This window comes from Callithrix jacchus, chromosome 8 (assembly GCF_049354715.1).
Source record: "Callithrix jacchus isolate 240 chromosome 8, calJac240_pri, whole genome shotgun sequence".
In the NCBI taxonomy this organism is placed as follows: domain Eukaryota; kingdom Metazoa; phylum Chordata; class Mammalia; order Primates; family Cebidae; genus Callithrix; species Callithrix jacchus.
In genome coordinates this window covers 107,658,049-107,684,458 of record NC_133509.1, presented here as the reverse complement: position 1 = coordinate 107,684,458, position 26,410 = coordinate 107,658,049, and the positions used below count along the sequence as shown (strand labels likewise).

At 41.5% G+C, this 26,410-nt stretch overlaps 1 protein-coding gene across 12 annotated transcripts in view; it reads left to right on the top strand.

Annotated features, from left to right (window-relative positions):
* DPF3 (double PHD fingers 3) overlaps window positions 1-26,410 on the top strand; it is a 289,593-nt gene that overhangs the window by 124,215 nt on the left and 138,968 nt on the right. For all 12 annotated transcript variants that reach the window (XR_013521362.1, XR_013521359.1, XR_013521358.1 and 9 more), the window contains one exon: window positions 17,477-17,584. Coding sequence is in view for 3 of the 12 variants with exons in the window: in XM_002754072.6 (XP_002754118.1) it covers window positions 17,477-17,584 (108 nt within the window). In the remaining 9 variants the exon portion in view is untranslated. The remainder of the gene's footprint in view (window positions 1-17,476; window positions 17,585-26,410) is intronic.

Genomic DNA, 26,410 nt, shown 5'->3' with positions numbered 1-26,410 from the left:
CTGACTCTATTTTTTAAAACGTTTTATTTGGAAAAATTTCACATTTATATGAAACTGAAGACAACAGTCAAACAAATTTCCATGTAACCCTGCTTCAACAGTGATCAACTCAAGGTCAATCGTGTTTCATTTATACGCACTTCTCACTTTCCTCCCTGACCTCAGATTATTTGGAAGCAAATCCACGAAAGCACATGATTTTATCCGTAAATATTTTGTTGTGTATCTCTAAATGGTAAAGAACTTAAACAAACAAATCAACCCACAATCACTATCACAGCTCAAAGAATTAGCAATAAGACTTTGATATCATCAAATATTTGGTCAACATTCATGTTTCCCCCTGTAGTTTAAATCAGGATCCAAATGGAAGCCCTACATTGCAAGTGACTGATGTGTCTTTTAACATCTCTGGGTTTCTCTCTGTCTCTGCCTGTGACTCTCTCTTTCCTTCTTGCGTGTTACCTGTTGAAGATGCTGGGTTGCTTACCCTGTGGGGTTTCCCAGAAGGATTTGGTGGTTGCATCCCCACAGTGTTATTCCTATGAATTGGTAGTTAGGTCTGGAGACTTACTCAGGTTCAAGGTTTTTTTTTTTTTTTGGGCAAGAACAACTCCTAAGTGGTAGTGTGTACTTTCATCAGGAGGCTCATACAGTCTGGTTACCTTTTACTGATGTTAGCCCTTCATGATAATTGCCTAGATTTTTTATCCCATTAAGTGTTGCAAAAAGTTAATATCCAATCCAGGACTATCATTATATCTTCATTTGTTAGCTCTGCAACTTCTATAAAGAAAAACATTCCCTCATTAAAGTTTTAGTTATTGCGAGATACAGTTCACATATGAAAGGCAGGATAAATGACTTTTTTCCCCTCTGTTTACCAGTTTTCAAAATAATGAGTTGGTTCTCTAGCATTCTCCAAAGATGATCAATGTAATAGTAATTATTTTTTTGAATACCACCAGAAACTCACAGATGTAAACATATTTGATGTATTTTAATCCAGTGTAGCTATTACTCTTAGGATGCGTACCTTGCCTCATCTTTGGTCCTTCAGGATTCTGGCCAGTGCTGGTGATTTGAAACAACCCCAGTAGTTTCTGATAGCCTTTTTGCCACCCTACTATTAGGATAAAATATATCAGGCTCATCTTGTACACTTCTGGCTCTCCAGGCCTGAAATCAGCTATTTCTTGAAGAAATTCTGGCTTCTTTCTGTAGGAAATGTTACTCAGAGACCACAGTCTGGTGGTGGTCATTGCTACTGGCTTGGTCATTGTTTCTAGGCCTTATTGGTGACTAGAACTAAGAAATAGGATTTTTTTTTCTTTTATTTATTTATTTATTTTGGAGACGGAGTTTCCCTTTTGCTGACCAGGCTGGAATGCAATGGCGTGATCTTGGCTCACTGCAACCTCTGCCTCCCAGGTTAAAGTGATTCTCCTGCCTCAGCCTCCCGAGTAGCTGAGATTACAGGCATGCACCACCATGCCAGGCTAATTTTTGTATTTTTAGTAGAGATGGGGTTTCTCCATGTTGGTCAGGCTGGTCTCCAACTCCCAACCTAAGGTGATCCATCTGCCTCAGCCTCCCAAAGTGCTGGGAATACAGGTGTGAGCCACCGTGCCCAGCTTTTCTTTGTCTTTTTAAGAGAAAATACACTATAAAATTATGTTGATACATTCCATTCAATTCAGTTTTAAACAGTTTTTACTTTGCTATCTTAATTCTGTATCTCCTTTCTCCTACACCAAAAAAATCCTAGAAATGTTACTGACATAATTACTTATGTGCTTTATTTGCATACACACTTATTTGCATACACACACACTCACACACACAGTATCAGAATAACAATATAAGTATTAACAAGATTACTGAGACGTTACTAAGATATTTTCTTTTTTTGCAATTCTTTTTTGTCCTTAGGATATATTCCATTAAACATGTGCGGTCAAATTACTCTGCTTTAAGGTGACTTGAAATAATTCCTCTATGTGGTTGTGTCAGTAACTCAATACACAGTTGGATTTATTTGTTTCAATTTTCTTTCACTTATCAGGATTTGATTTTTGAGTGGGGAGGGGGGTTCCTATAATTTCTTCTTTATTAAATCAACTTTTCATCTTGAAATAATTAATAATTGCAATTGTGACTATATTTGCAATTATTTGAAGTTGCAAATATAATATAGACAGGTCCCTTGTCTGCTTCACCCAACTTCCTCCAAGATAAATAGATCTTACAATATCAAAACCTGAAAATTAACATTGGCAAAATGTATATACGTAGCTCTATGTCATTTTATCACATGTGTAGATTTGTGTAACCACCTCTACAATCAAGATACAAAACTATTACCACCCAACACTGTCATTATTTAAATCCTTTACCCTCCCCCATTTAAAATATAGTTGTTTAAACATTTCCTCTACATACACTGAAAAGCATACTAGTGTTATAATTTTTGCTTTAACCATCAAGCATAATTTACAAACTATAAGAGAAGCGTTTATTGTATTTACTCATATTTTTACTCCTTCATTGTTTTTCTTTCTTCGTGACATTCCAAGATTCCTTCCTTTAGCATTTCCTTTCTGGGGTAGTACTTTCTTTCACCATTCTTTTAGAGTAAATCTGATGCTAACAACTTCGTAGTTTTCCTTCATTGGAGAATGTCTTGATTTTGCCTTCATTCCTGGAGGATATTTTTGCTGGACATAAAATTCTGAGTTGATAGTCCTTTTATTTTGGCAGTTGAAAAAGGTTTTGTTACTTCTTTCTGATGGGTAGTGATAAGAGATCTGCTGTTATTTAAATATTTTTTTGTCTCTTATAAGTAAGGTGTCATTTTTCTCTCATTGTTTTCAAGTTTTTTCTTCTTTGTTTTTAGTTTCAGAAATGTGATTTTGATGTGTTTTTGTATACATTTCTTTGGGTTTATTCTGTTTGAGTTTACTCAGCTTCTTGAACCTGTAGGTTTATTTATATTTATTTTTGGCCAAATTTGGGAAATTTTCAGCCTTTATTTCTTTGAATACATCTTCAGTTCCACACTCTTTCCCCTCTCCTCCTGGGACTTCAACAACACAAATGTTAGCTCTTTTGTTACAGTCCCATAAGTCCCTGAGGCTGTGTTTATTTTCAAAATTCTTCTCTCTGTGGTTCAGCTTGGGTGATTTCTATAGTTTTCTCTTGAAGTTCACGGCTTCTTTTATTCTGTCCTCTTCCTTCTGCTGTTCAGCCAATTCGTTGAGAGCATTTTTATTTTTTGTTATACATTTTTTCAGTTTTCAAATTCTATTTGGTTCTTCATATTTTCTATTTCTTTGCTAAATGTGTCTTATATGTTTGTAATTGCCCGTTGAAACACGTTTAATGATGGTGCTTTAAGATCCTTGCCCGATCTAAAATTTTAACATTTTTTGTTACTTTTTGTTGATATCTATGTCTTTTCTCATTTGAGATTTTCCTGGTTCTTCATATGATGGGTGGCTTTGACTGAAACTTGGTCATTTTGGCCATTATGTTATGAGACTCTAGTTATTATTTAAATCTTCTGTATTAGCTATAATCTTCAAGCTGTGCTAGTAGGGGAGGCGAGGCTCCTCTCATTACTGTCAGATGGGTGTGGAAATTCAGCGTCTCTACTTGGCTTCTGTTGACATCCTAGTACGACATCCTCTTTAATAGGAGAGGAACACCTTGCTGTTGCTGGGTGGAGGTGGGAGTTTAGGCTCCTCACTAGGCCTCTGCTGATATTATCCTACTTGGGAGGAGGAGAGTCTCTACTGATACCACAAGGCACCTGCTCTTCCCTTAGCCTTCTCTGACACTACCCCAGCAAAGCTATTGGGATGCCTGCTTGTCTTGCTAGGCTGCTCCTTTACTGGGTCTCTGGCTAGAGAGAGCAGGATTTTCTGAAGGCTTTTTTTGGTCTTTATTTGTTGGCGTTTCTGGGTTGTCAGCTTTTCCAGAATCCAGTCCAGGATATATGAGGTATAAAGGATACCCAAGATTGGGCTGGGCACGGTGGCTCATGCCTGTAATCCCAGCACTTTGGGAGGCCAAAGGAGGAGGACTGCTTGAGCCTAGGATTTCAAAACCAGCTTGAGCAACATAGTGAGACCTTGTCTCTATAAAAATTTTAAAAATTAGCCACGTAGGGTGGTGCATGCTTGTAGTCCCAGCTACTTGGGAGGCTGAGGTGGGAGGATCACTTGAGTCTAGGAGTTTGAGGCTGCAGTGAGCCAGGATTGCACCATTGCACTCCAGTCCAGGTGACAGAGTGAGATGTCTTGATAAATAGCTAGCTAGCTAGATAGTTAGATAGGTGAGTGGATAGGTAGATAGAAAAAAGAATACCCAGGAGCTTACCACCCACCATGTTGTTTCTGAGATCCCAAAGTCCCTAGCTAGTCTGACTGGTTCCCTTCACCTTTCAGTTATTTCTTATGTCTCTTCTATGAATAATGTCCAGGATATTTAGTTGTACTTAGTTGGAGGAACATAAAAATGTGTATCTATTTCATCTTTCCAGAAGCAGAAATCCCAGAAATAGCCTTGTCATTAAAAAAGTTTAACAGCTTTATTGAAGAATAATTACATACAATAAATTTCACATACTTCATGTGCACAGTTTGATAAGTTTTGACATGTATTCACCTGTGGAACCATTACCACGATCAAGATAATGAACATATCCATGACTTGCAAAGGTTTCTTATGTGTCTAGTAATCCATCCTTCCTGTGCTTCCCTTTGTCTCCACCCTTCTTCGCTCCCTCCCCAGAGGAAGTCACTGGTTTGCTTTCTATACTGGAACCACATACCATGTACTCCCTTTTTTAGGGGCAAGGGCATGTCTGGCTTCTTTCGCTTAGCATAATTACTAATTAATACTATATCAGTAATTCCTTTTTATGCTGAGTAGTAGTCCATTGCATGGCTGTATCACAGTTAATTTATTCATTCACCTGTTGATGGACAATTGAATTGTTTATTGTCTGACTATTACGAATACAACTGCTATGAACATTTGTGTACAAGTCTTTGAATGGACATATGCTTTCCTTTCTCCTAGCTAGGTTAACTACATAGGAGTAGAACACCTAGATCATAAGAGAGACAGATGATTAACGTTAAAGAAACTGCCATGCTGTTTTCCAAAGTGGTTTTACCATTTTACGTTTACTCCAGCAATATGTGAGAGTTCCACTTCCTTCATATCCTTGCCAACACTTGGTGTGGTCCGTTTGAAATATTTTTAGCCATTCTAATAGATATATAGTAGTATTTCACTGCAGTTTTAACTTGCATTCCTCTAGTTAATAATGATTTTGAGCATTTTTATCTGTGCTTATTTGCCATCTGTAAGGGAAAACAAACTTTTCTTCTCTGTACTTTTTTTTTTGAGCCGGAGTTTCACTCTTGTCGCCCAGGCTGGAGTGTAATGGCACAATCTTTGCTCACACAAACTCCACCTCCCAGATTCAAGCGATTCTGCCTTAGCCCCCAACGTAGCTGGGATTACAGACATTTGCCACCATGTCCAGCTAATTTTGTATTTTTAGTAGAGATGGGGTTTCTCCATGTTGGTCAGGCTAGTCTCGAACTCCTGACCTCAGGTGATCCGCCCACCTTGGCCTCCCAAAGTGCTGGGATTACAGGCGTGAGCCACCACGCCCGGCTCTTTTCTATGCGTTTACTCAGTATTTCTGTGACCAGATGTGTGGATGCCCTAATTTCATATGCCAGTTTCAAGTCCAGGTTGTCAGCTGTGCTTCTGACTGATGGGCTATAAATGGAGGTTTCCATGACTGGCCATCATTTGCTAGAACTCAGGAAAACCATTTACATACTAGACTGCCAGTTTATTACAAAGGACATGTATCTGAAACAGCCAAATGGAAGAGGTGCACAGGGCAAGGTATGGGGAAAAGGGGCATGAAGCTTCCATGCCTTTTCCAAGTGAGCCACCCTCCCAATGTTCACCAACCCAGAGCTCTCTGAATCCAGTCAATTTGGATTTTCATAGAAGCTTCATTATATAGGAAGAGTTGATTAAATCATTGGCTATAAGTGATTAGCTCAACCACTAGTGCTGCTTTTCTTCCTAGAGATCAGAGGTGGGAGGTTAGAGCTGGGGCTAAAAGTTACAGCAGCTAATCTCGTGGTTGGTTCCCCTGTTAATAATCCCCTATCCTGAGGCTATCCAGCAGGGTCATCCATTAGCTTTTAAAAAGACACCGCACTTGGGAAATTCCGGGGGTTTTAGAAACTGTATGCCAGGAAGTGGAGATTAAGACCAAAATGTGTATGTCTAATTATATCACAATATGACATCATCCATGTATGTTCTTTGATAAAGTTCAAATCTTTCATCCATTTTGAAACTGAGCTATTTGCTTATTATTGAATTTTGATTGTTCTTTATATGTTCTAGATACAGGAATTTTATCAAACATATGCTTTGCAAATATTTTTTCCAGTCTGTGGTTTGTATTTTTATTAACTTAGCAGTCTCATTCAAAGAGCAGAAGTTTTCAATTTTGGTGAAATCCAATTTATCAATTTATTCTTTATGAATTGTGCTTTTGATGTTATATCTAAGAAATTACTACCTAATGCGGGGTCAGAGCTTTCTTTTTTTTTTCCTAAAATTTTATAATTTTAGGTTTTGCATTTACGTCCATGATTCATTTGGGTTAATTTTGTATATGGTACAAAGTATGGATTAGTTAATTTTCTTGCAGATGGCTTTCAATTGTTTCAACATAGTTTGTTGAAAAGAGTAGCCTTTCTCCACTTAATTGCCTTGTCAAAAAATTAGATGTCCGCACATATGTGTGTCTATTTTTGGACTCTCAATTCTGTTTTATTGACCTATTTTTCTGTCTTTACACTCTTACCACACCATCTTGATTATTATAGTTTTATAATGCTTGAATCAGGTGGTGTTAGCCCTCTAAATTTGTTCTTGTTTTTTTTTTTTTTGAGGCAGAGTTTCGCTCTTGTTACCCAGGCTGGAGTGCAATGGCGTGACCTCGGCTCACCGCAACCTCCGCCTCCTGGGTTCAGGCAATGCTCCTGCCTCAGCCTCCTGAGTAGCTGGGATTACAGGTATGCACCACCGTGCCCAGCTAACTTTTTGTATTTTTAGTAGAGACGGGGTTTCACCATGTTGACCAGGATGGTCTCGATCTCTTGACCTTGTGATCCACCCGCCTTGGACTCCCAAAGTGCTGGGATTACAGGCGTGAGTTTTTCTTTGTTATTTTGATTATTCTAGGTCATTTGCTCTTTTATATGGATTTTATAATCAGTCTTCAATTTCTACAAAAAAAACTGGCTAGGATTTTGTTTGGGATTGTGTTGCATCTGTAGATCCATTCAAAGAAAATTAACAGTTTTCAGTGTTGAGTTTTGCAGTGTGTGGATATAGCATAGCTCTCAATTTATTAATATCTTCTTTAATTTTTCTCATCAATGATTTTTAATTTTTAGTATATAGATCTTTCACATATTGTCAGATTTATCTCTAAGTACTTAATATTTTTGATACTATTATAAATACATTTTTGTAAATTTTAATTTCTGATGTTTGCTGATACACAGAAATACAATTGATTTCATATATTCTTCCTGTATCCTGCAACCTTGATAAACTGATTAGTTCTAATAGCTTTCTATAGATTCTGTAGAATTTTCTGTATAGTTGATTACCTGTTAGTTCAGTAATAGATAATCTGAATAGTAAAGAAAACTTACTTCTTTCTTTTAATATGGATAACTTTTATTTATTTTATTTGTGTCTTGTACTGGCTAGACTCTCCAATATAATATTAGGTTAAAGTGGTGAGATTGAACATCCTTTTGTTGTTTCTGATCTTAAGGAGAAAGCATTTATGTTTTTTTTGTTATTAAGTATGACATTGGCTGTAGATTTTTTTGCAGATATTCTTTATCAGATTGAGGATGCTCCCTTCTATTTCTAGTTTGAGAGATTTTTAAAAATCACAAATGGATATTTGATTTTGTCATCTGATTTTCTGCATCTATTGAGATGATCATATGGTTTTTCTTTTGTGGTTTGTTAAGATAATGAGTTACATTGATTGATTTTTGAATGTTAAACCATTACATTCCTAGGATAAACCCCACTTTGTTGTGCTATCTTATCCTTTTAATGTAGTGTTAGATTCATGTTGCTCAAGTTTTATTAGAATTTTTGCATCTATGTTTATGAGAGATATTGGTCTATAGTTTTCTTGTAATATCTGTCTGGTTTTGGTGTCAGGGTGATGCTGGCCTCATATAATGAGTTGGGAAGTATTTCTTCCTTTTTAGTTTTCTGAAACTTTATATAGAATTGGTATTATTTCTTCCATAAATATTTTATAGCATTTACCAGTAAATTCATTTGGATCTGGCAATTACCTTGTGGTAATGTTTTTAACTATAAATTTAACTTATTTTATAGCTATAGGGCTATTTAGGTTATTTATTTCATCTTGAGTAAGCTTTGGTAGTATGTGTTTTTGTTTATTGGTTGCACAAAGTTGTTCATAATATTGCTGCATTATTTTCTTTTAATATATGTAGTAAACACATACACACACACAAATACATATATATATATGTAGAATCTGTGGTGGCATATTATTTCACTTATTATTTTGGTAATCTGAATGTTCTTTTTTACCTCATCATTCTGACTAGAGGTTTATCAACTTTATTGATCTTTTCAAATAAATAGCTTTTGGTAGAATTGATTTTCTCAATTGTTTTTCTGCTCTGATCTTTATATTTCCTTCTATTTACTTTGAATTTAACTTGCTCTTCTGTTTCCTATTTCTTTTAATTTTTAAATTTTTGTGGGTACATTGTAAGTGTATCTATTTCTTAAGGTATAAACAGGTCACCGATCTGAGCTATTTCTTCTTTTCTACTATAGCATTTTCTAATATAATTTCCCTGTAAACACTGTTAGCCTCATTTAAAAAGTTTTGATACTGAGTTTTAATTTTAACTCAGTTTAAAATATTTTCCTTGTTGGATTCTTCTTTTACTCCCGTATTATTTAGAACTGTATTGTTTAGTTTCCAAACACTTGGGACATTTCCAAAGATGTGTCCATTATTTATTTCCACTTTAATTATGAATGGTTAGAGAGTAATTTTTATGGTTTGAATCCATTTAAATTGATTGCTACTTGTTTTATGTCCCCAGATATGGTCTACCTTGGTAAATATTCCGTTTGCTCAGGAAAAGAATTGTGTTTTGCTCTTGTTGGTTGGAATGTTCCATAAATATCAATTAGGTCAAATGGGTTAATAGTGTTGTTTAAATCTTTGACATCCATACTGATTTTCTGTTTATTCTATGAATTACTGAGAGGTGGGATATTGAAACTTATGACTATAATTGTGGATTTGCTTATTTCTCCTTACAATTCTATTACTTTTTGTTTGATGTGTATTGAAGCTTTGTTATTAGGTACATAAACATTTAGTATTGTTACGTCCTCTTAATAAATTGATTCCTTTTTCATTATAAAATAATCCTCTTAATTTATATTAATATTATTTTCTCTGAAATTTCCTTTGTCTAATTCTAATATGGCCAGTCCAGTTCTCTTTTGGTTAATATTAACATGAAATATCTTTTTCTATTCTTTTACTTCTTGCCTATTTGCATTTTTATATTAAAAGTAGTTTTTTAATAGGCAGCATAAAGTTGTGTTATGCTTTTTAAATTTAATCTGACAATCTGTTTTTGAATTAAGGGCATTTAGACAACTTACATTTAGTGTAATTATGTTTTCTCTCTTTTTTGTTGGTTTATTAACTACAACACTTGTTTTGTTATTTTAGTGATTGTTTGGTATTTATAGTGTACATCTTTAATTATAGTTAACCTTCAAGTGATATTATTCAGCTTCATGGATAGTATAAGAATTCTATAATGGTACTATGATAAACAGAATAAGGCCCCTCACTGACCCCAGGCATCCACATTCTAATTATTGAAATCTGTGCATATGTTACCTTACATGGCAAAAGGGACTTCGAAGACATGATTAAGGATTTTGAGATGGTGCGATAATCTTGGATTATCCAGGTGGGCCCAATGTAATCAAAGAGGTTCTTATAAAAGGAAGGCAGGAGGTCAGAGTCAGAGTAGATGTGATGATGAAAGCAGAAGTCAAAATGACATAATAGAGGAAAAGGCCATGCACCGAAGAATGTAGGTGGCCTCTAGAAGCTATTATAGAAAAGGCCAGCTAACAGGTTGTTTCCTAGAGTCTCTGGAAGGAATGCAAATCTGGTGACACCTTGGTTTTAGCCCACTGAGCCTGATTTTGGACTTCTGACCTCTGGAATTGTAAGATAACAAATTTGTGGTGGTTTGAGGCTCTAAGTTTGGGGTAATTTGTTACAACAGCAATAGGATATTACTATAAGTATACTTCTATTTTTTAAATATTTTTTCCCCTACTGATCTTTGAGCAATTGTTGTTATACATTTTATTTTAACATGTGGTATAAACCACATACTACATCATCATGATGTTTTTAAAAGTAGTTAATCATCTTCTAATGAGTTTAAAATAATAAGAAAAATATCTTATATAATTATTAATATACTAAACCATTTATGATGCTCTTCATTCCTTTGGGTAGATCTAAATTTAGATCTGGTATCACTTTCCTTCTGCCTAAAGGATTTATTTTTAACATTTGTTAGAGTATGGGCCTGTTGATGATGAATTCTTTCAGCTTTTGTATATCTGAAACTATCTTTAGTTAGCCTTAGTTCTTTTTTTTTTTTTTTTGAGACGGAGTTTCGCTCTTTTTACCCAGGCTGGAGTGCAATGGCGTGATCTCGGCTCACCGCAACCTCCACCTCCTAGGTTCAGGCAATTCTCCTGCCTCAGCCTCCTGAGTAGCTGGGATTACAGGTGTGCACCACCATGCCCAGCTAATTTTTTTATTTTTAGTGGAGACGGGGTTTCACCATGTTGACCAGGATGGTCTCGATCTCTTGACCTCGTGATCCACCCACCTTGGCCTCCCAAAGTGCTGGGATTACAAGCGTGAGCCACTGCGCCTGGCCTAGCCTTAGTTCTTGAAGGATATTTTAGCTGGGCATAGAATTCTAGTTTGTCAAGTTTTTTTTTCCTTGCTGTATTGTAGGGACGTTGAACCACTCTTTTCTTGCTTGCATTGCAAAGATAAGGATGTTTCTGTAATGTAACATATCTCCTTTCTCTGGTTGCTTTTAATACTTTTTCTTTATCACTACTTTTGAGCAGTTTTGATTATGATATGCTTTGCTATAGTTTTCTTCATGTTTCTTGTACCTGGCTTTATTGAGGTTCTTGAATCTATGGGTTTATAGTTTTCATCAAACTTCAGAAATTTCCAGCCCTTATTTCTTTTTTAAATCCTCCCTCCCTCCCTCCCTCCCTCCCTCCCTCCCTCCCTCCCTCCCTCCCTCCCTCCCTCCCTCCCTCCCTCCCTTCCTTCTTTCCTTCCCTTCCTTCCTTCCTCCCTCCTTTCCTCCTTCCCTCCTTCCCTTTTTCTCTTCCTTTATCTCTCTCTCTCTTTTTGTGGAGACAGGATCTTACTGTTTTGCCCACCTGCTCTCAAACTCCTGGGCTTAAGCCATCCTCCCAAGTGTTGGGATTAAAGGCATGAACCACTGCACCTGGCCTCCAGCCATTTTTTCTACAAATATTTTTTCTTCCCTCTCCTCAATTACACATATATTAGACGATCTGAAGTTGCCCCACCACTCATTTATGTCATTCTCTCCTTTTCTTCTTTTTTCCTGTAGGTTTCATTTTGGAATAGTTTCTATTTCTGCATTTTCAAGTTTACCAGTCTTTTCTTCTGCAATGTCTAATTTGACATTAACTCCATCTAATATGTTTTTCATCTTGCATATTGTAGTTTTCATTTCTACAAGTTAAATTTGAGTCTTAAAAATATAGGTATCTCCTAAATTTTTACTAAACTTGAACACATAGCATACAAATAATAGCTGTTTTAATGTTCTTGCTACTAATGCTAATATCAGTTTCAGTTCTAGATTGGTTTCATTTGATTGATTTTTATTTTCTTCATTATAAGTCATATTTTCCAGCTTCTTTACAGGCCTTGTAATTTTGGGTTCGGTGCCTCACATTGTGAATTTTACCTTGCTGAATGCTGTAGATATGTTTTATTCCTATAAATGTTCTTGAACATAGTTTTGGGACATATTTAAGTTATTTGGAAACAGTTTGATGTTTTCTTTTCTTGCTTTTAAGATTTGTTAGGTGGAGCCAGAGCAGTACTTAGACTAGGGCTAAGTGTTGCCTATTAGTGAGGCAAGATCTCTTTGCTCTGCTCTGCTCTGCTCTGCTCTACCCAGTACTCCATGAGTCATGTGGTTTTCCATATTGGCTGGTGGAAACAGACTATTTCTGGCCCCTTGTGCACACCAGACACTGTTACCTCTAATCTTTTTGGGCAGTTCTTTTCCCAGTTCTGCCTAATTTCCTCACAAACTTACACGGTTCAATTCTAAGCTGAATACTTGAAGGGGACCCTCCATGGAGGTTCACATTCTCTGTGCATCTCTCTTTTGTCTACTGTTCTGTTATCTTGGGTTCTAGTCATTGTGATCTCCTCAGACTCTTGGCATTTTCTCTTCAACTCAAACATGGGGAATCTGCTGGACTCTACCTGTATTCCTCCTCCTTGTGTTCCAATCTGGAGACTCTCTGAAGGCTGTAAGCTGGAACAATCATAGGGCTTATCTTGCTTGTTTTCAGTGTCCCAGGGATCACTGCCCTTCAGTGCCTGATGTTCATCGTCTCCAAACCATTGTTTGATTTTTTATCTCCCTCTCTTTTGGTTTTAGGTGGGAGCTAAAACTGTCTTTATACTCCATCTTAGTCAGAAACAGATATATGCTTTTTATTTTAACTTAATTTTACTTTATAATTGTGTATTTGCAGGGTTCTAGAGTCAAGTCTATAAAGCACGGCCTATTAGAGAACGTCTAGCTGCGTCTTCACTTTCACCCTGTTTCTTCTTCCTATAGGCAATTTCCCCTTCTTCCTTCTCTTTTTCTTCTTGCTACTACTATTTTATTTTTTCTCTTTCTCTAGGTAAGTTTTTCTTTAGTTTTTGGCTTATACCCCCATTAAAAAACCCACGCAAACACACCACACATATATATTTGTCTAAGTATGTGTGTATCACCATTCGTTAAATAAATGATAGTATGTTAATATACATAACAGTCATCCTTTAGTATCCACTAAGGATTGGTTCTAGGATCCCAGAAGATACTAAAATCTGTGGGTGATCAAGTTCCTTATATAAAATGGCATACTATTTGCATATAACCTACACATATCCTCCCGTATTCCTTAAATCATCTCTAGATTACTTATAATACCCAATACAATGTAAATGCTATGTAAATAGATGTTATACTGTATTTTAAAAAATTGTATTTAAATTGTCGTATTGTTATTTTCTATTCGGAGACTTTGATCCTGTTGCCTTGTTCTGAGCAGGTATCATCACTACCTCTTTCCTACAACTCTTGTTCCTCTCTAGTTCCTTGGCTTCTTGGTTAGCTCCCCTTCAAACCCAAGCGGATATAAGGGATGCAGGATTGGAATGTAGCTGTTTGCTGTTAGAACAGCAGGTGGACAAATTGGTATAACTTATAGGAAGATAGATTTTAATTCAAAATACGGGCTGGTGAATCTCTTTATCACAGTAAGAGTTGGCTAACAGTGGGACACTCTGTCCTATGACGTAATACATTTTCAATTGCAGGGAAGTTTCAGGGGCAGCTGCGGGCCCACCTCTCTGAGATCCTGTGGGAAGAGCCTTTCCCTGGGGGGCCTGAACTGCCACAGTTCAGCTTCGGATGGGAAAAGAGGAAACTACTTCAGTTCTTTTCTTCCCATGCCAATTGCTGTCCCTATTCCATATCCTTCCTTCCTTCCTTCCTTCCTTCCTTCCTTCCTTCCTTCCTTCCTTCCTTTCTTCCTTCCTCTTTTTTCTTTTCTTGACAGAGTCTTACTCTGTCACCCAGGCTGGAGTGCAGTGGGGTGACCTTGGCTCCTATAATCTCTATCTCCTGGGTTCAAACAATTCTCCTGCCTCAGCCTCCTGAGTAGCTGGAATTATGGGCATGCACCACCACACCAGCTAATTTTTGTATGTTTGGTAGAGAAGAGGTTTCACCATGTTGGTCAGGCTGGTCTTGATCTGCTAGCCTTGGCTTCCGAAAGTGCTGGGACTACAGATGTAAACCGCTGTACCTGGCCACTTTTCCTTCTCTTTTCTCTCCTATTTCATCTTCTAAATTCTGAGTAGCTTATGCTTTGTCTGTGAGAGATGCCCAAACCCTCAGGATCCGCCTGCTGAATGTGTGCAATGTGCATAACCAGCTCTTCATCTGGAGCCTGCTGACCATAGAGGCATCAAGCCTTTCGGTGCCAAATGTTTCCATGGAGCCGGTTCTCCCAGCAGGTGTGTGAGTTTCTGATTGTGTGTGTGTGCATCACATTTGTACTTGCACAGCAGCACGACTGTTGTAACTGGAGTTGCAGCTAGTAACAGAAAAGTAGTTTGCTCAGTGGGGTATGTGAGCTGAGGGGTCGCGGTGGCCTTGGTGACCAGGGAGGATTGGTTTCCCCTCTTGTCTTCAGCCACTTGTTTCCCCTCCTTCATATCCCCTCCCCAGCCTTGGGCTCACTCCTCAAGGTTAATTTCCCTGATAGCAGCTGGGACTCCATCCTCCTTCCCCCACCCCCATCTGCCACATATGCACACACACGTGCACATGCACAGAAACACACACACACACACGCTTTGAGTTATGTGCCTCCTGTTCTAATGAGATAAACAACATAAGTCTCATGGGGCCCTGCTCTTCCCTCTGTAAGTGGAACTCCAGGGCTGAACGTGGTGTTCCTATAAAGGAACACTGGTGCCTGTCAGCCTTGTGAGGAGGGCAAGGAAGGGGCCAAGGACCCCCAAGAAAGCTCTTGGGGTCATTTCCTTGTTGTGATGAGGTGGATTCAAAGAAGAAATCAAAGAAAAAGCTAGTTTCCACCCTCATGGCTAAAGAACCGAGGGACAGCATGGTGGGTGGGGCAGGCCGTGTTGTGTGACCGTGGAGTCCAAGACTAGAGTCAGCTAACTCGTGATAATTAACTACTGACATTTGTCATCTTCATGGGTATAGCGAACTTTCTCTTGAATATAAGCGAATCCCTGTGACAGCCCCTAGGAGCTAGGCATTAATGTTATTAATGTCCCTATCTTACAGGTAAGGCGACAGGCTCAGAAAGGTGTTAGGATGCTTCCCAGGACTCACGTGTTCTTCCTCTGCACTGCTGAGCTTCTCCAATCCAGCAGAGAAAGAATGAAACAAAAACAGCCCCTTCTTCTAGAGATTCATACTAGTTGCTAAAATGAACTCTCCCAGAAGAGTGGACCTAAAGCTACGAGCAGATTGGCCTGGGGCTTCCCTGGTACCACTGACCACCAAGCACAGTGACTGCTGTTTCAGGGAGGGTGTAGGACCTGAACATGTGTGGACACTTTTAAACTCTTGCCTCGTAGACCTTTTGAGAGTGTGGTGGGGCCAGCTCCCTTGTACTTATCTGCGTTTGAACAGGTTGGAAGCACATGAAGCAGCCCTGGGGCACGGAGGAAAGCTAAGGCCCAGAACCTGTCATGGTGGGAGAGGGGGTGTAGAGATCTCTGGCCTCAGTCCTGAACCCTCACTTCTGGAGTCCCTCTTGGATGGTTTGGATCTGGGTGGATAAGTCCCTGGAGCTGGGAACAGCAGGGCCAATGGTCATTCGATTCTGACATTTCTGAGTCCAGGTCAGTTCTGGTTTTTAAGAACCAGAGGTGCGGAGCGGTCAGAACCTCCAACTTACTCACAATCTTGCAACCTGTGGGAGCAGCTGTGTGATTAAACATAAAGAGACCTGGATATTTTGGTTCCTTTAATGCTGGGATAATTGACTCTGTTTAGGACCCATCCTGATAAATGGGTAGAGTTGACTGATAAAAATGAAAATGAATGAAGGAGTGTATAGCAGTGAAAGTTGCATAGATTTTTCTCTGCAAAGGTGAAAAATGATACCAGTTTTCCTTCTTAACTTTTAAGAGCCCTAAACTGGAAGATAGCAGATAAGAATCAGGTGCTGATGTTTTCTGAACCCATGGTCCTAGGTGTGCGCAGTGACGCTTTTGCGGGAGGCCATCTGTGTCCAACAGCTGTCATGTGCCACATTTACCTGCAGAAGACAGAATTGTGACTTTAAAAGGAAGCTGCAACGTATTCATTCATTCATTCAATGAGTATTTAGTTTGATTCTGCTCTCTGTCGGGCACAGTTCTGGTTCTGGGGTTTCTGACAAGAACAAGATGGAAAATTCCCTGTCCTCATTAGGCTTTTCTCTCTGTTAGAGGGTGGTTGACTTGCTGGTTTATTATGGGGGATATCAGACAGTCTCGTTAGACTGCAGATCACCTAGCCGATCTGAAAATTACCTAGCCAGTCTCAAACACCCGCCTCTTTACCCCTCAGCCTCCACCCTACCCCACTTCCCTGGAAATAGTGTGCAGCCTAGCATGGAGAAGCCCCTGGTCCTCCAAGGCCTGTGGCTGCCACCAGAGCCGCAGAATTGTTGTCTGGTGAACAGGAGGGTTTCCCGTGGTGCTTGGGATGACAGTATGCTGCTGGGTCAAAGGCCACATACATGGTGTAACATGCAAGCCCAGCCCCTGGCCTCCTACCTATTTCTTTTTGCAAGGCCCACACACACAGGTGGGAACACAGAGGTATGTGGGCTCTGCGGGTCATGCGGCCTGGTCACCAGAGTGGGCTTATGTCCTCATGGGGGTTACACAAGGCTCCGTTTGTCTGTAGTGAGCTGCCAGCAGCTGGGAGTGGGTGGGAGATGCCTGAGTAGATCTGGTGTTTTTGGTTCTGTCTTCTTGTGATGCTTCTCAATCCAGGCTGTCCATATGGTAGGCCAACTGACTACTGCTCCATTTTGAAGGGAACCTGCTTAACCTGGATCAGGATGGAGGGGCAGTGGATAGAGATCCAGTGCTATGGAGACACCGCAAAGGTCCCTCTTGTCTGCAGGTCCAGGTGGTGGTCTCTCCAGGCAGGGCAGCAGAACTGGTTTTGGTGAAGGCAGTGGCTCTTGTTAGCATGGGCTTGCTGAATACCATGGTGAAGCCGACAGAGCCAGGGTCCTGGGGTCAGATGACCTAGACTCAGCCCACTAGCAACCAGCTTTGTGACGTTCACCAGTTACTTCTCTCCGGGCTTCAGCTTCCTCTCCTTGTGAATGACAGGGTTAGTCAGGGTAGTTTCCAAGGCCCCTTCCAGCCTGGAGCCTTTAATCTTCACACTGTCTTTGTCCACAGGCCTTGCCCCAGGCCAGCTGTATACATACCCTGCCCGCTGCTGGCGTAAGAAGAGACGATTGCACCCACCTGAAGATCCAAAGCTGCGGCTGCTGGAGATAAAGCCTGGTCAGTGCCCTCTGGAGCTTGGCTGGGTCCAAGATGGGAAAGGTGGGAGGACTGGGCGGGGCCCAGGACAAGGTTGGTTTGCTCGTTTGTCCATAAGCTAAATTTTCTGGGAGAGGGAACATGCCCATACTGCTCAAGGGTGCGCCTCTGTGCCTGCTCCTGAGTAGAAACATGACCACATGTCCACCTGAGGTTTCCTCCCCTCTGGGTGTCTCATGCCTTCCCTTTGCTACCTGGGGGGAGGAAAGAAGCAGGAGCTGAGTCGGGCCAGTTCCAGGATGACTTTCCCAACAGGACTGAAGGATGTGCAGCTCTTTCGGGTCATGTGATACCTTTCTTGTGGCCTGAAGTAGAGAACTCTTGGCCCAGTTTGTATGTTTCTAAGGAGAAGAGAGCACACAGCGGACCTTCTACCCCCTTACTCTGTATGTGCTTTGGAGCATCTTACACAGAAAGGGGCCAATTCACTAAAAATCACACTTACCTTGGATATGGAACTGGAAGAGTTTGAGTTTAAAATTCACCCGAGTGGTACAGATTGCTCTGTGGCCACACAGGAAGAATTGGTGGATTTATCTTTATACTGACCTAATATATATATATTTTGAGATGGAGTCTCTCTTTGTTGCCCAGGCTGGAGTGGTGGTGTGATCTTGGCTCACTGCAACCTCTGCCTCCCGGGTTCAAATGATTCGCCTGCCTCAGCTTCCTGAATAACTGAGATTACAAATGTGCGCCACAACTCCCAGCTAATTTTTGTATTTTTAGTAGAGACAATGTTTCACCATGTTGGCCATGCTGGTCTCGAACTCCTGGCCTCAAGTGATCCTCCTGCCTTGGCCTCCCAAAGTGTTGGGCTTATAGGCGTGAGCCACTGTGCCCGGCCTATGCTGATTTAATATTACACTTCTGACTACGTGGCTGTCTTCAGACCTGTGTCTGTGTTGCAGCAAAGCCAAGTGATTACCCCAGGTCCTCAGCTTTGAGGGCATCTCTGGTTTTGAGGGTGCCAGGCTGGGATGTGACTCACAGTGGTAGGAACGGTGCTGTTCTGTGGCGCAAATAGAGTTGATATGCTTTCTCCCACTGTCACCAAAGCGTTGCAGTCTGCCACGGCTGGCTACCTGGCAATGGTACCTCACTCATTCCTTTCAACACGGGTCCTATAGGCTGACTTTGCTCTGCAAAAGCCCTACCTGCAGTGGCTGGAATGTTTTCACTCACAGTTCCATTGTTACGACTGCTTTGATTGTTCCTTTCAATCCACATTCCACTTGAGTAGAAGTTTTATTTGTTAGGGGTGAGTGGAGGCTAGATTCTTCAATATGCTCTATCCCAGTTCTCCAGGGTCCTTATGTCAATTTACAGACCCTTGCAAACACTGCAGGGTGATGACCCAGGTTGTCCCAACCCCTGCGTTGTTGCAGATGGTAGGAGATCAGGGTCTCCTAGACCAGCGCAATGCAATAGAAATATAATGCAAGTCATGTATGTCATCTTACATTGTCTAGTAGTTACATTAAAAAAAAAAACAAGGGAAATGACTTTCAATAATATCTTCCATTTAACCCAACATATCAAAAACATCATTTCAGCATGTCATTGATATAAAAATTATGAGTGAGATCATCTATGATTTTTTTTTTTTGGTACTATTTTTGAATTCCAATGTGTATTTCACACATCCCCACATCTCTTTTTGGGCTAGCCACATTTCAAGTGCTCAGTAGCCACATATGGCTAGTGGTGACTGTATTGATCAGTGTGGCTCTAGAACTACATTCAAAGTGCAGTCCTGGCCTGCTGTGGCAGCATCACCTGGGGCTTGTCAGATGTGCAGAAGCTTGGGCCTCACTCCAGACCTGCTGCCTCAGAATCTGCATTTTATCACAATCTCCTGGAGTGCATCTGCAGAGTGCACGTTGAAGTGGGAGAGGTGCTGGTCTCAAAGGCTTATGGGTACCTAGATTACAGGTCACCCCGGCATGACCATAAACACCAAAAAAGCCATATGTAATTTTCAAATTAAAAACTTGTAAAATTTATTTGACTTTGAGTAGCAAATACAGTTACATGTGTTTTTATTTTATTTTTTATTTATTTTAGAGGATAGGATCTTGCTGTGTTGCCCAGTCTGGTGTACAGTGGTTGCAATCAGCTCACTATAACCTCCAACTCTGGAGCTCAAGTGCTTCTTCCATGTTGGCCTCAATGAATACGTGGGAACTACAAGTGCGTGCCACTGTGTCTGGCTAATTTTGTCTTCCCCTGGGAAGCCAGGGTCTCACTATGCTTCCCAGGCTAGTCTTAAACTCCTGGCTTCAGATAATCCTCCTGCCTCGATTTCCAAAGTGCTAAGATTACAGGCGGGAGCTACTGTGCCTGGCAGTTACATATTTTGACATTCAAAAGATAAAAGGATATACTGTATCATGAAAAATAAGACCCAATCTCCCCAGAGGTAATCAATGGTAGCAGTTTTTTTGAGATTCCTTCAAGAGAGTCCATGCATGCACCAGGAATTAAATCTATCTGACTTTTCCTCTTCTTTTTACGTAGCACAACCACTCTGGATTTTGCAATTTTCAGTTAAAAATGTGTCTTAGATATTGTCCATAGCAAAATATAAAGTTTCTTTATTTCTTTTTGTGATTACATAATGAATATACCACAATTTGTTCGACCAGGCTGTTCTCAATTTTTATTTCTAAATCTTCCAATTTAACCAGTGATGCAAAGAATATTTTGCATATATATGATGATGTCTCATGTGTAAGTTGTTAATTTAAAGGGTTTTACTACAAGTACTTGACATGTTTTAAATTATTGATCTTGATTCATAACATTTCTATAAAAAGTCGATTAAGAATAATTTATATCAGACTAATTAGATCTTCTTTTATGGAAGCAAAGACATTTAGCACTGTACAATACCTTAGATATCAGTAACTCCAATTCTTTATTTTACTGGAGTCTAGACAGTTTAAGAAACTTTTTCAAAGTCACACAGGAATTTGTGTGGATCCAGCAGAGAATCTAGGTTGCTTGATTTCCCTGTTCAATGTTTTTGCTGCTTCCTCGTATTGCTGATAGGTATACTAACTTAAAGAAACTTTAGCAAGGCCTCTTCTCTTAAAAACTTTATTTTATGATTATAAAACTAATATATATTAATTATTAAAATACATCAAGATATAGTTGGAATTCCTTTAGTCATAAACATTAGAAGCTCAAGTCAAACTATCTGAAGCAGAAGAAGGGAAGTTGGCTCATGGACCAGTAAATTCCAGGGTTCACTGGCTTCAGGCATAGCTGCATCAGGGTGTTGAAGCATTATAGTGAGGGTAGTGGGGGCTACATGTCTCTCCCCGCCCCCTTTTTTTTTGGCAGAGTCTCACTCTGTTACCCCAGTTACAGTGGCATGATCATAGCCCACTGAAGCCTCAACCTCCCTGGATGGCAGCAGGCAAAGAGAGAGCTTGTGCAGAGAAACTTGTTTTTAAAACAATCAGATCTCATGAGACCCATTCACTAGCATGAGAACAGCAGGGGAAAGACCTGCCCCTGTGATTCAGTCATCTCCCAGTGGGTCCTTCCCATAACATGTGGGAATTAGGGGACCTATAATATGGAGGACACAGAGCCAAACCATATCATTCCACCCTCGGCCCCTCCTAAATATCATATATTCACATTTCAAAACCAATCGTGCCTTCCTAACAGTCTCCCAAAGCCTAACTCATTTCAGCATTAACTCAGAAGTCCACAGTCCAAAGTCTCATCTGAGACAAGGCAAGTTCCTTCTGCCTATGAACCTGTAAAATCAGAAGAAAGTTAGTTACTTCCTAGATACAGTGGGGATACAGGCATTGGGTAAATATACCAGTTCCAAATGGGAGAAATTGGCCAAAACAAAGAGGCCACAGGCCTCATGCAAGTTTGAAATCCAGCATGACAGTCAAATCTTAAAGCTCCAAAATGATCTCCTTTGACTCCCTCTCTCATATCCAGGTCACTGATGCAAGAGGTGAGTTCCCATGGTCTTGGGCAGCTCCACCCCTGTGGCTTTGGAGGGTACAGCCTTTCTCCCAGCTGCTTTCATGGGCTGACGTTGAGTGTCTGCGGCTTTTCCAGGTGCATGGTGCAAGCTGTTAGTGGGGGATACCATTCTGGGGTCTGGAGGATGGTGGCCCTCTTCTCACAGCTCCACTTAGTGGTGCTTTAGTAGGGATTCTGTGTGGGGGCTCCCACCTGACATTTCCCTTTCACACTGCCCTAGTGGAGGTTCTCCCTAAGGACCCCAACCCTACAGAAAGCTTCTGCCTGGGCATCCAGGCATTTCCATACATCTTCTGAAATCTAGGCAGAGGTTTCCAAACCTCAGTTCTTGACTTCTGTGCCCTCACAGGCTCAACACCACATGGAAGCTGTCAAGGCTTGAGGCTTGTACCCTATAAAGCCACAGCCCAAGCTCTAAGTTGGCCCCTTTCAGCCACAGCTGGAGCAGCTGGGACACAGGGCATCAGGTCCCTAGGCTGCACATAGCAGATACGCCTTGAACCCAGCCCACAAAACCATTTCTTCCTCCTAAACCTCTGGCCTGTGATGGGAGGGGCTGCTGTCAAGACCTTGGGGATTAATATTGGGCTCCTCATTACTTATGCAGATTTCTGTAGCCAGCTTGAATTTCTCCTCAGAAAATAGAATCTTTTTTCTATTGCATTGTCAGGCTGCAAGTTTTTTGAACTTTTATGCTCTGCTTCCCTTATAAAACTGAATGCCTTGAATAGCACCCAGGTCATGTCTTAACTGCTTTGCTGCTTAGAAATTTTTTCCACCAGATATCCTAAATCACCTCTCTCAAGTTCAACATTCCACAAATTTCTAGGGCAGGGGCAAAATGCCACCAGTCTCTTTGCTAAAACATAACAAGAGTCACCTTTGCTCTAGTTCCCAACAAGTTCCTCGTCTCCATCTGAGACCACCTCAGCCTGGATTTTATTATCCATATCACTATCAGCATTTGGGGCAAAGTCATTCAACAAGTCTCCAGGAAATTCCAAATTTTCCCACATTTTCCTGTCTTCTGAGTCCTCCAAACTTTTCCAACCTCTGCCGTTACCCAGTTGCAAGGTTGCTGCCACATTTTCATGTATCTTTTCAGCATTGCCCCACTCTACTGGTATCAATTTACTGCATTAGTCTGTTTTCCCACTGCTAATAAACACATACCTGAGACTGGGCAATTTACAAAAGGAAGAGGACTATTGGACTTACAGTTCCACATGGCTGGGGAGGCCTCACAATCATGGTGGAAAGCAAGGAGGAGCAAGTCACATCTTACCCAGATGGCAGCAGACAAGGAGAGAGCTTGTGCAGAGAAATTCCTGCTTTTAAAACCGTCAGATCTTGTGAGACCCATTCACTATTATGAGAACAGCATGGGAAAGACCTGCCCCCATGATTCAGTCATCTCCCACTGGGTCCTTCCCACAACATGTGGGAATTATGGGAGCTACAGGATGAGATTTGGGTGGGGACACAGAGCCAAACAATATCACCCAGCTATTTTTTTTTTTTTTTGGTAGAGATGGGGCCTCACTATGTTGCCCAGCCTGGTTGCAAACTCCTGGCCTCAAGTGATCCTCCTGCCTCAGGCTTCCCAAAGTGCTGGGATGATAGGCATCAGCCACTGTGCCCAGCCAGTCTCTCTGTACATCTAACACTCTCATCTCCTTGTAGGGCAAGTGAGGGGGCTGTCAGCAACTCCAGCCTGAGCACATACCACACCCAGCAGAAAGGCAGTCCCCCTCCATAGCTATGGCAGAGAAGGCCCAGGAGGAGCAGATTAGCTGGCTGGGGTTATGTCTCTCCCACCAGTTGCTGCCACCAGGGGAATGGGACACTGGTTGGGCATCATCATAACCAGAGTCTAAACGGCATGCTGTAGTTCACGCAGCATTTTCTTTCATGTTGGTTCCTTGGTCCCTACCATAACCCTGGGAGGTAGAGAGGGAAGGAAGAGGTAAGAGTGTTGTGAGCCCATTTTAGAGGTGAGGGAAATCAGACTGTGGCTAGAGCCAAGGAGACTTTGCTGTGCTGCTCATGTATCTGAGAGGCCCCTATTAGTGGGATTGAGGCAGGGGCAGCTATTTCTAGAGGGTTTGCACCTTCTGCCCGCAGACATTTACTTCAGGCACACTGGCCTGCCAGTGTTTATGCCTGGCCTGTGGGTGAATGTGGAGCAGCTGGGTTCACAGGCGGCTTTGGCCGCGCCCTGTCGTTGGGCCTGCCATGACACGCAAGGGGAAGGAAAAGGAAGAACCCAGGGCTGGTGGTTTTCTGTAGCCAAGTCCCCACCCCACATGGCGTCTTGCATCTGTGGTCATTTGAGAGCTTTCTTCAGCCTCTGCCCAAGCATGAGGCAGAAGTGGCTGGACTGTTTCCAGGGGTGAACGTCCACCCCGGGGATGGGCAGGGGCCCGGCAAGGACCCCATCTGCGGAGACAGGTGCCAGCTTTTGCGATGATGGGCCCCCAGGGGAAAAGTTGGGTTCCCCCAAAGCAGGCTCATTCCTCCACACCAGCCCCCAGATGCTGAGAAGCAGTGAACAGCCGGGGCTGGAGTAAGTGGCTATCACGTGGCAGAGCACCTTCTCAGAGGAACTTGTTCTTTCTTTGGGTAAACAGACCTACTACTAGGCCTGCTAAAAACACAGAAACAACCCCCACAAACCCTAGGCCAGATACTTGTCATTTCCCAGTCCTGTTCTGAGTCTGAACAGCCAGGGCTGCCCCTGGCTCCCAGAATATACCACCATGCCAGCCTGCAGCTGCGGGTGGTGAATGAAGAGGCCGTTGGAGTGCCCTGGAGTCAGGGGTAACGAGCCTCAGCCTGGTACCTCCAAGCAGCCGGGCCCATCTAGAGAATGAGAAAACAGTGCAGCCAAAGAAATGTACCACTGTCTTCCCAGAGGTGACGCAAGTTTGCATTTGAATTTTTTGCACAGGCCAAAATTTTAGAAGAGTGACTTCTCGGCTAGCTCATATAGTTCATTTGTGCAAAAGTGGAGGGTGGTACTCCCTGGGAGGGTGAACATTTACAAAATGTATGGTGCCCTTTCTGGTATGTTAGTACAGCATGAGCTAGATCTCATCCCCCCTCTTCTGTGCACCTGGTGGGCAGTCCCTGTGCGACCTGCCCACCTTCCAGAGCCTCTGCCCTCATCATTCATAAAATGCACACTTTCCACTTGAGAGAACTCCTCCCTTTTGGAGGGGTGTGTCCTCCCTCAGGACCAGGCTAACTCAGGCAGTATTTTAAAATAACTATCTCTTATTTTTATTCCATTTTATTTGGTCTCAAGGAGAGCTCAGTTTTTTGGCTGATACTTTGCGTGTGACTCGGGATAGAGTCGCTGGCTGGAGTCTCTGGGGAATTTGCTGCAAATTCTTAGGAGGTGGTGACCATCAGCTGGGTGGACTGAGGCTGCCCTTCCCAAGGGGAGGGGAGCAAGTGAAGGAAACAGAGATGGTGATGGAGGGAGAGGCGCTTTTACATATTGCTATGGAATCGTAGCACACACAATAAAGTGTGACTTTTTTGAAGTACAATGAATAGTACCTACCAGTATTTAAAACGCATATGCCCTTTGACCTAGAAATTCTATTGCTAGGAACTTATTCTATAAATAAATATATGCATATAATATATATTGCATATATATTTTTTACTGTGGCATGGTTCATAATAACAATGAATGGAAACTTCCAGAAGGTCCATTGATAGGGGACTAGTTAAATATATAGTACTTGTATATTCTGTGAATGGAATATTATTTTGTCTTTGAAAAGCATGAGTAGAAAAAAATGGAAAGATGTTAAAGATATATTGCTAAGTGGCCAAAAAAAAAAAGCAAATTATGTAACAAAAAGCAAATTGTTCAACACTGTATATAATCCTTTGGGCCAAACTTGCTGAAAATCAGTAATTTGTGCATCCTGAGCTGCATCTCTTTAAATTGACAGAAACTTGAAGACTGAGTTTATGTTGGAAGAAACCGAACTAGCCAACTCATCCACCCTTGGTGCCCTCACCACCAGCCCCTGAGGGTGCCTGTCCTTTCCTCTTCTTCCCTCCCAGCCTCCTGGTTTGAGCTCCCCTGGATAAAGGATGTTCCGGGAATCTAGTTATGCCCAGGACTCTTGAAGCCCACCCGGTACCACCACCAGCACTCCCTGACATGTCCTCATGTCCTTGGGGAAGAGGGAGAACAGTTTGCCTGCTCTTCGAAAGATGGAGGGGTCACTGGCCTGGAGCAGAATGTCTCAAAGCATGAGCTTCCTTCCACGTCAGACTCTCCTTTGGACAGTGAGGAGATGTCACAAACACTTTATCATGCCAACTTGTCATGTCCCTCCTGTATATTCCTTTCTGTCTCTGCCTGAGTCAAGCAGTGATGGGCAGGTTTCAGCAGCAAAGGCCAGGAGTGATGAGGGTCAGGGTTGTCTCTGACCTCAGGTCTGCAGAGCTCTCTCTGTCAGGAAACCAGGTCTGAGCAAAGAGGGGGTGGTGGGGTGCATGTTCAAGAATCTTAAGGGCTGTTGGAGAAGATCTGAGGACAGGGCCACAAAACCACCCTTTTCTGATTCAGTCCCCCAAAGCACTTTGCTCATGTGGTATGAGTGGACCTTCCAGGCTGGAAAGTGGGGAGCTGAGCCTAGGTGACATGGTGAGACCCTCTCTCTACAAAAAATAAAAACTTAGCCAGGTGTGGTGGTGGGCACCTGAAAGGTGGCGTTATTAGTGAGGCTGAGGTAGGAGGAT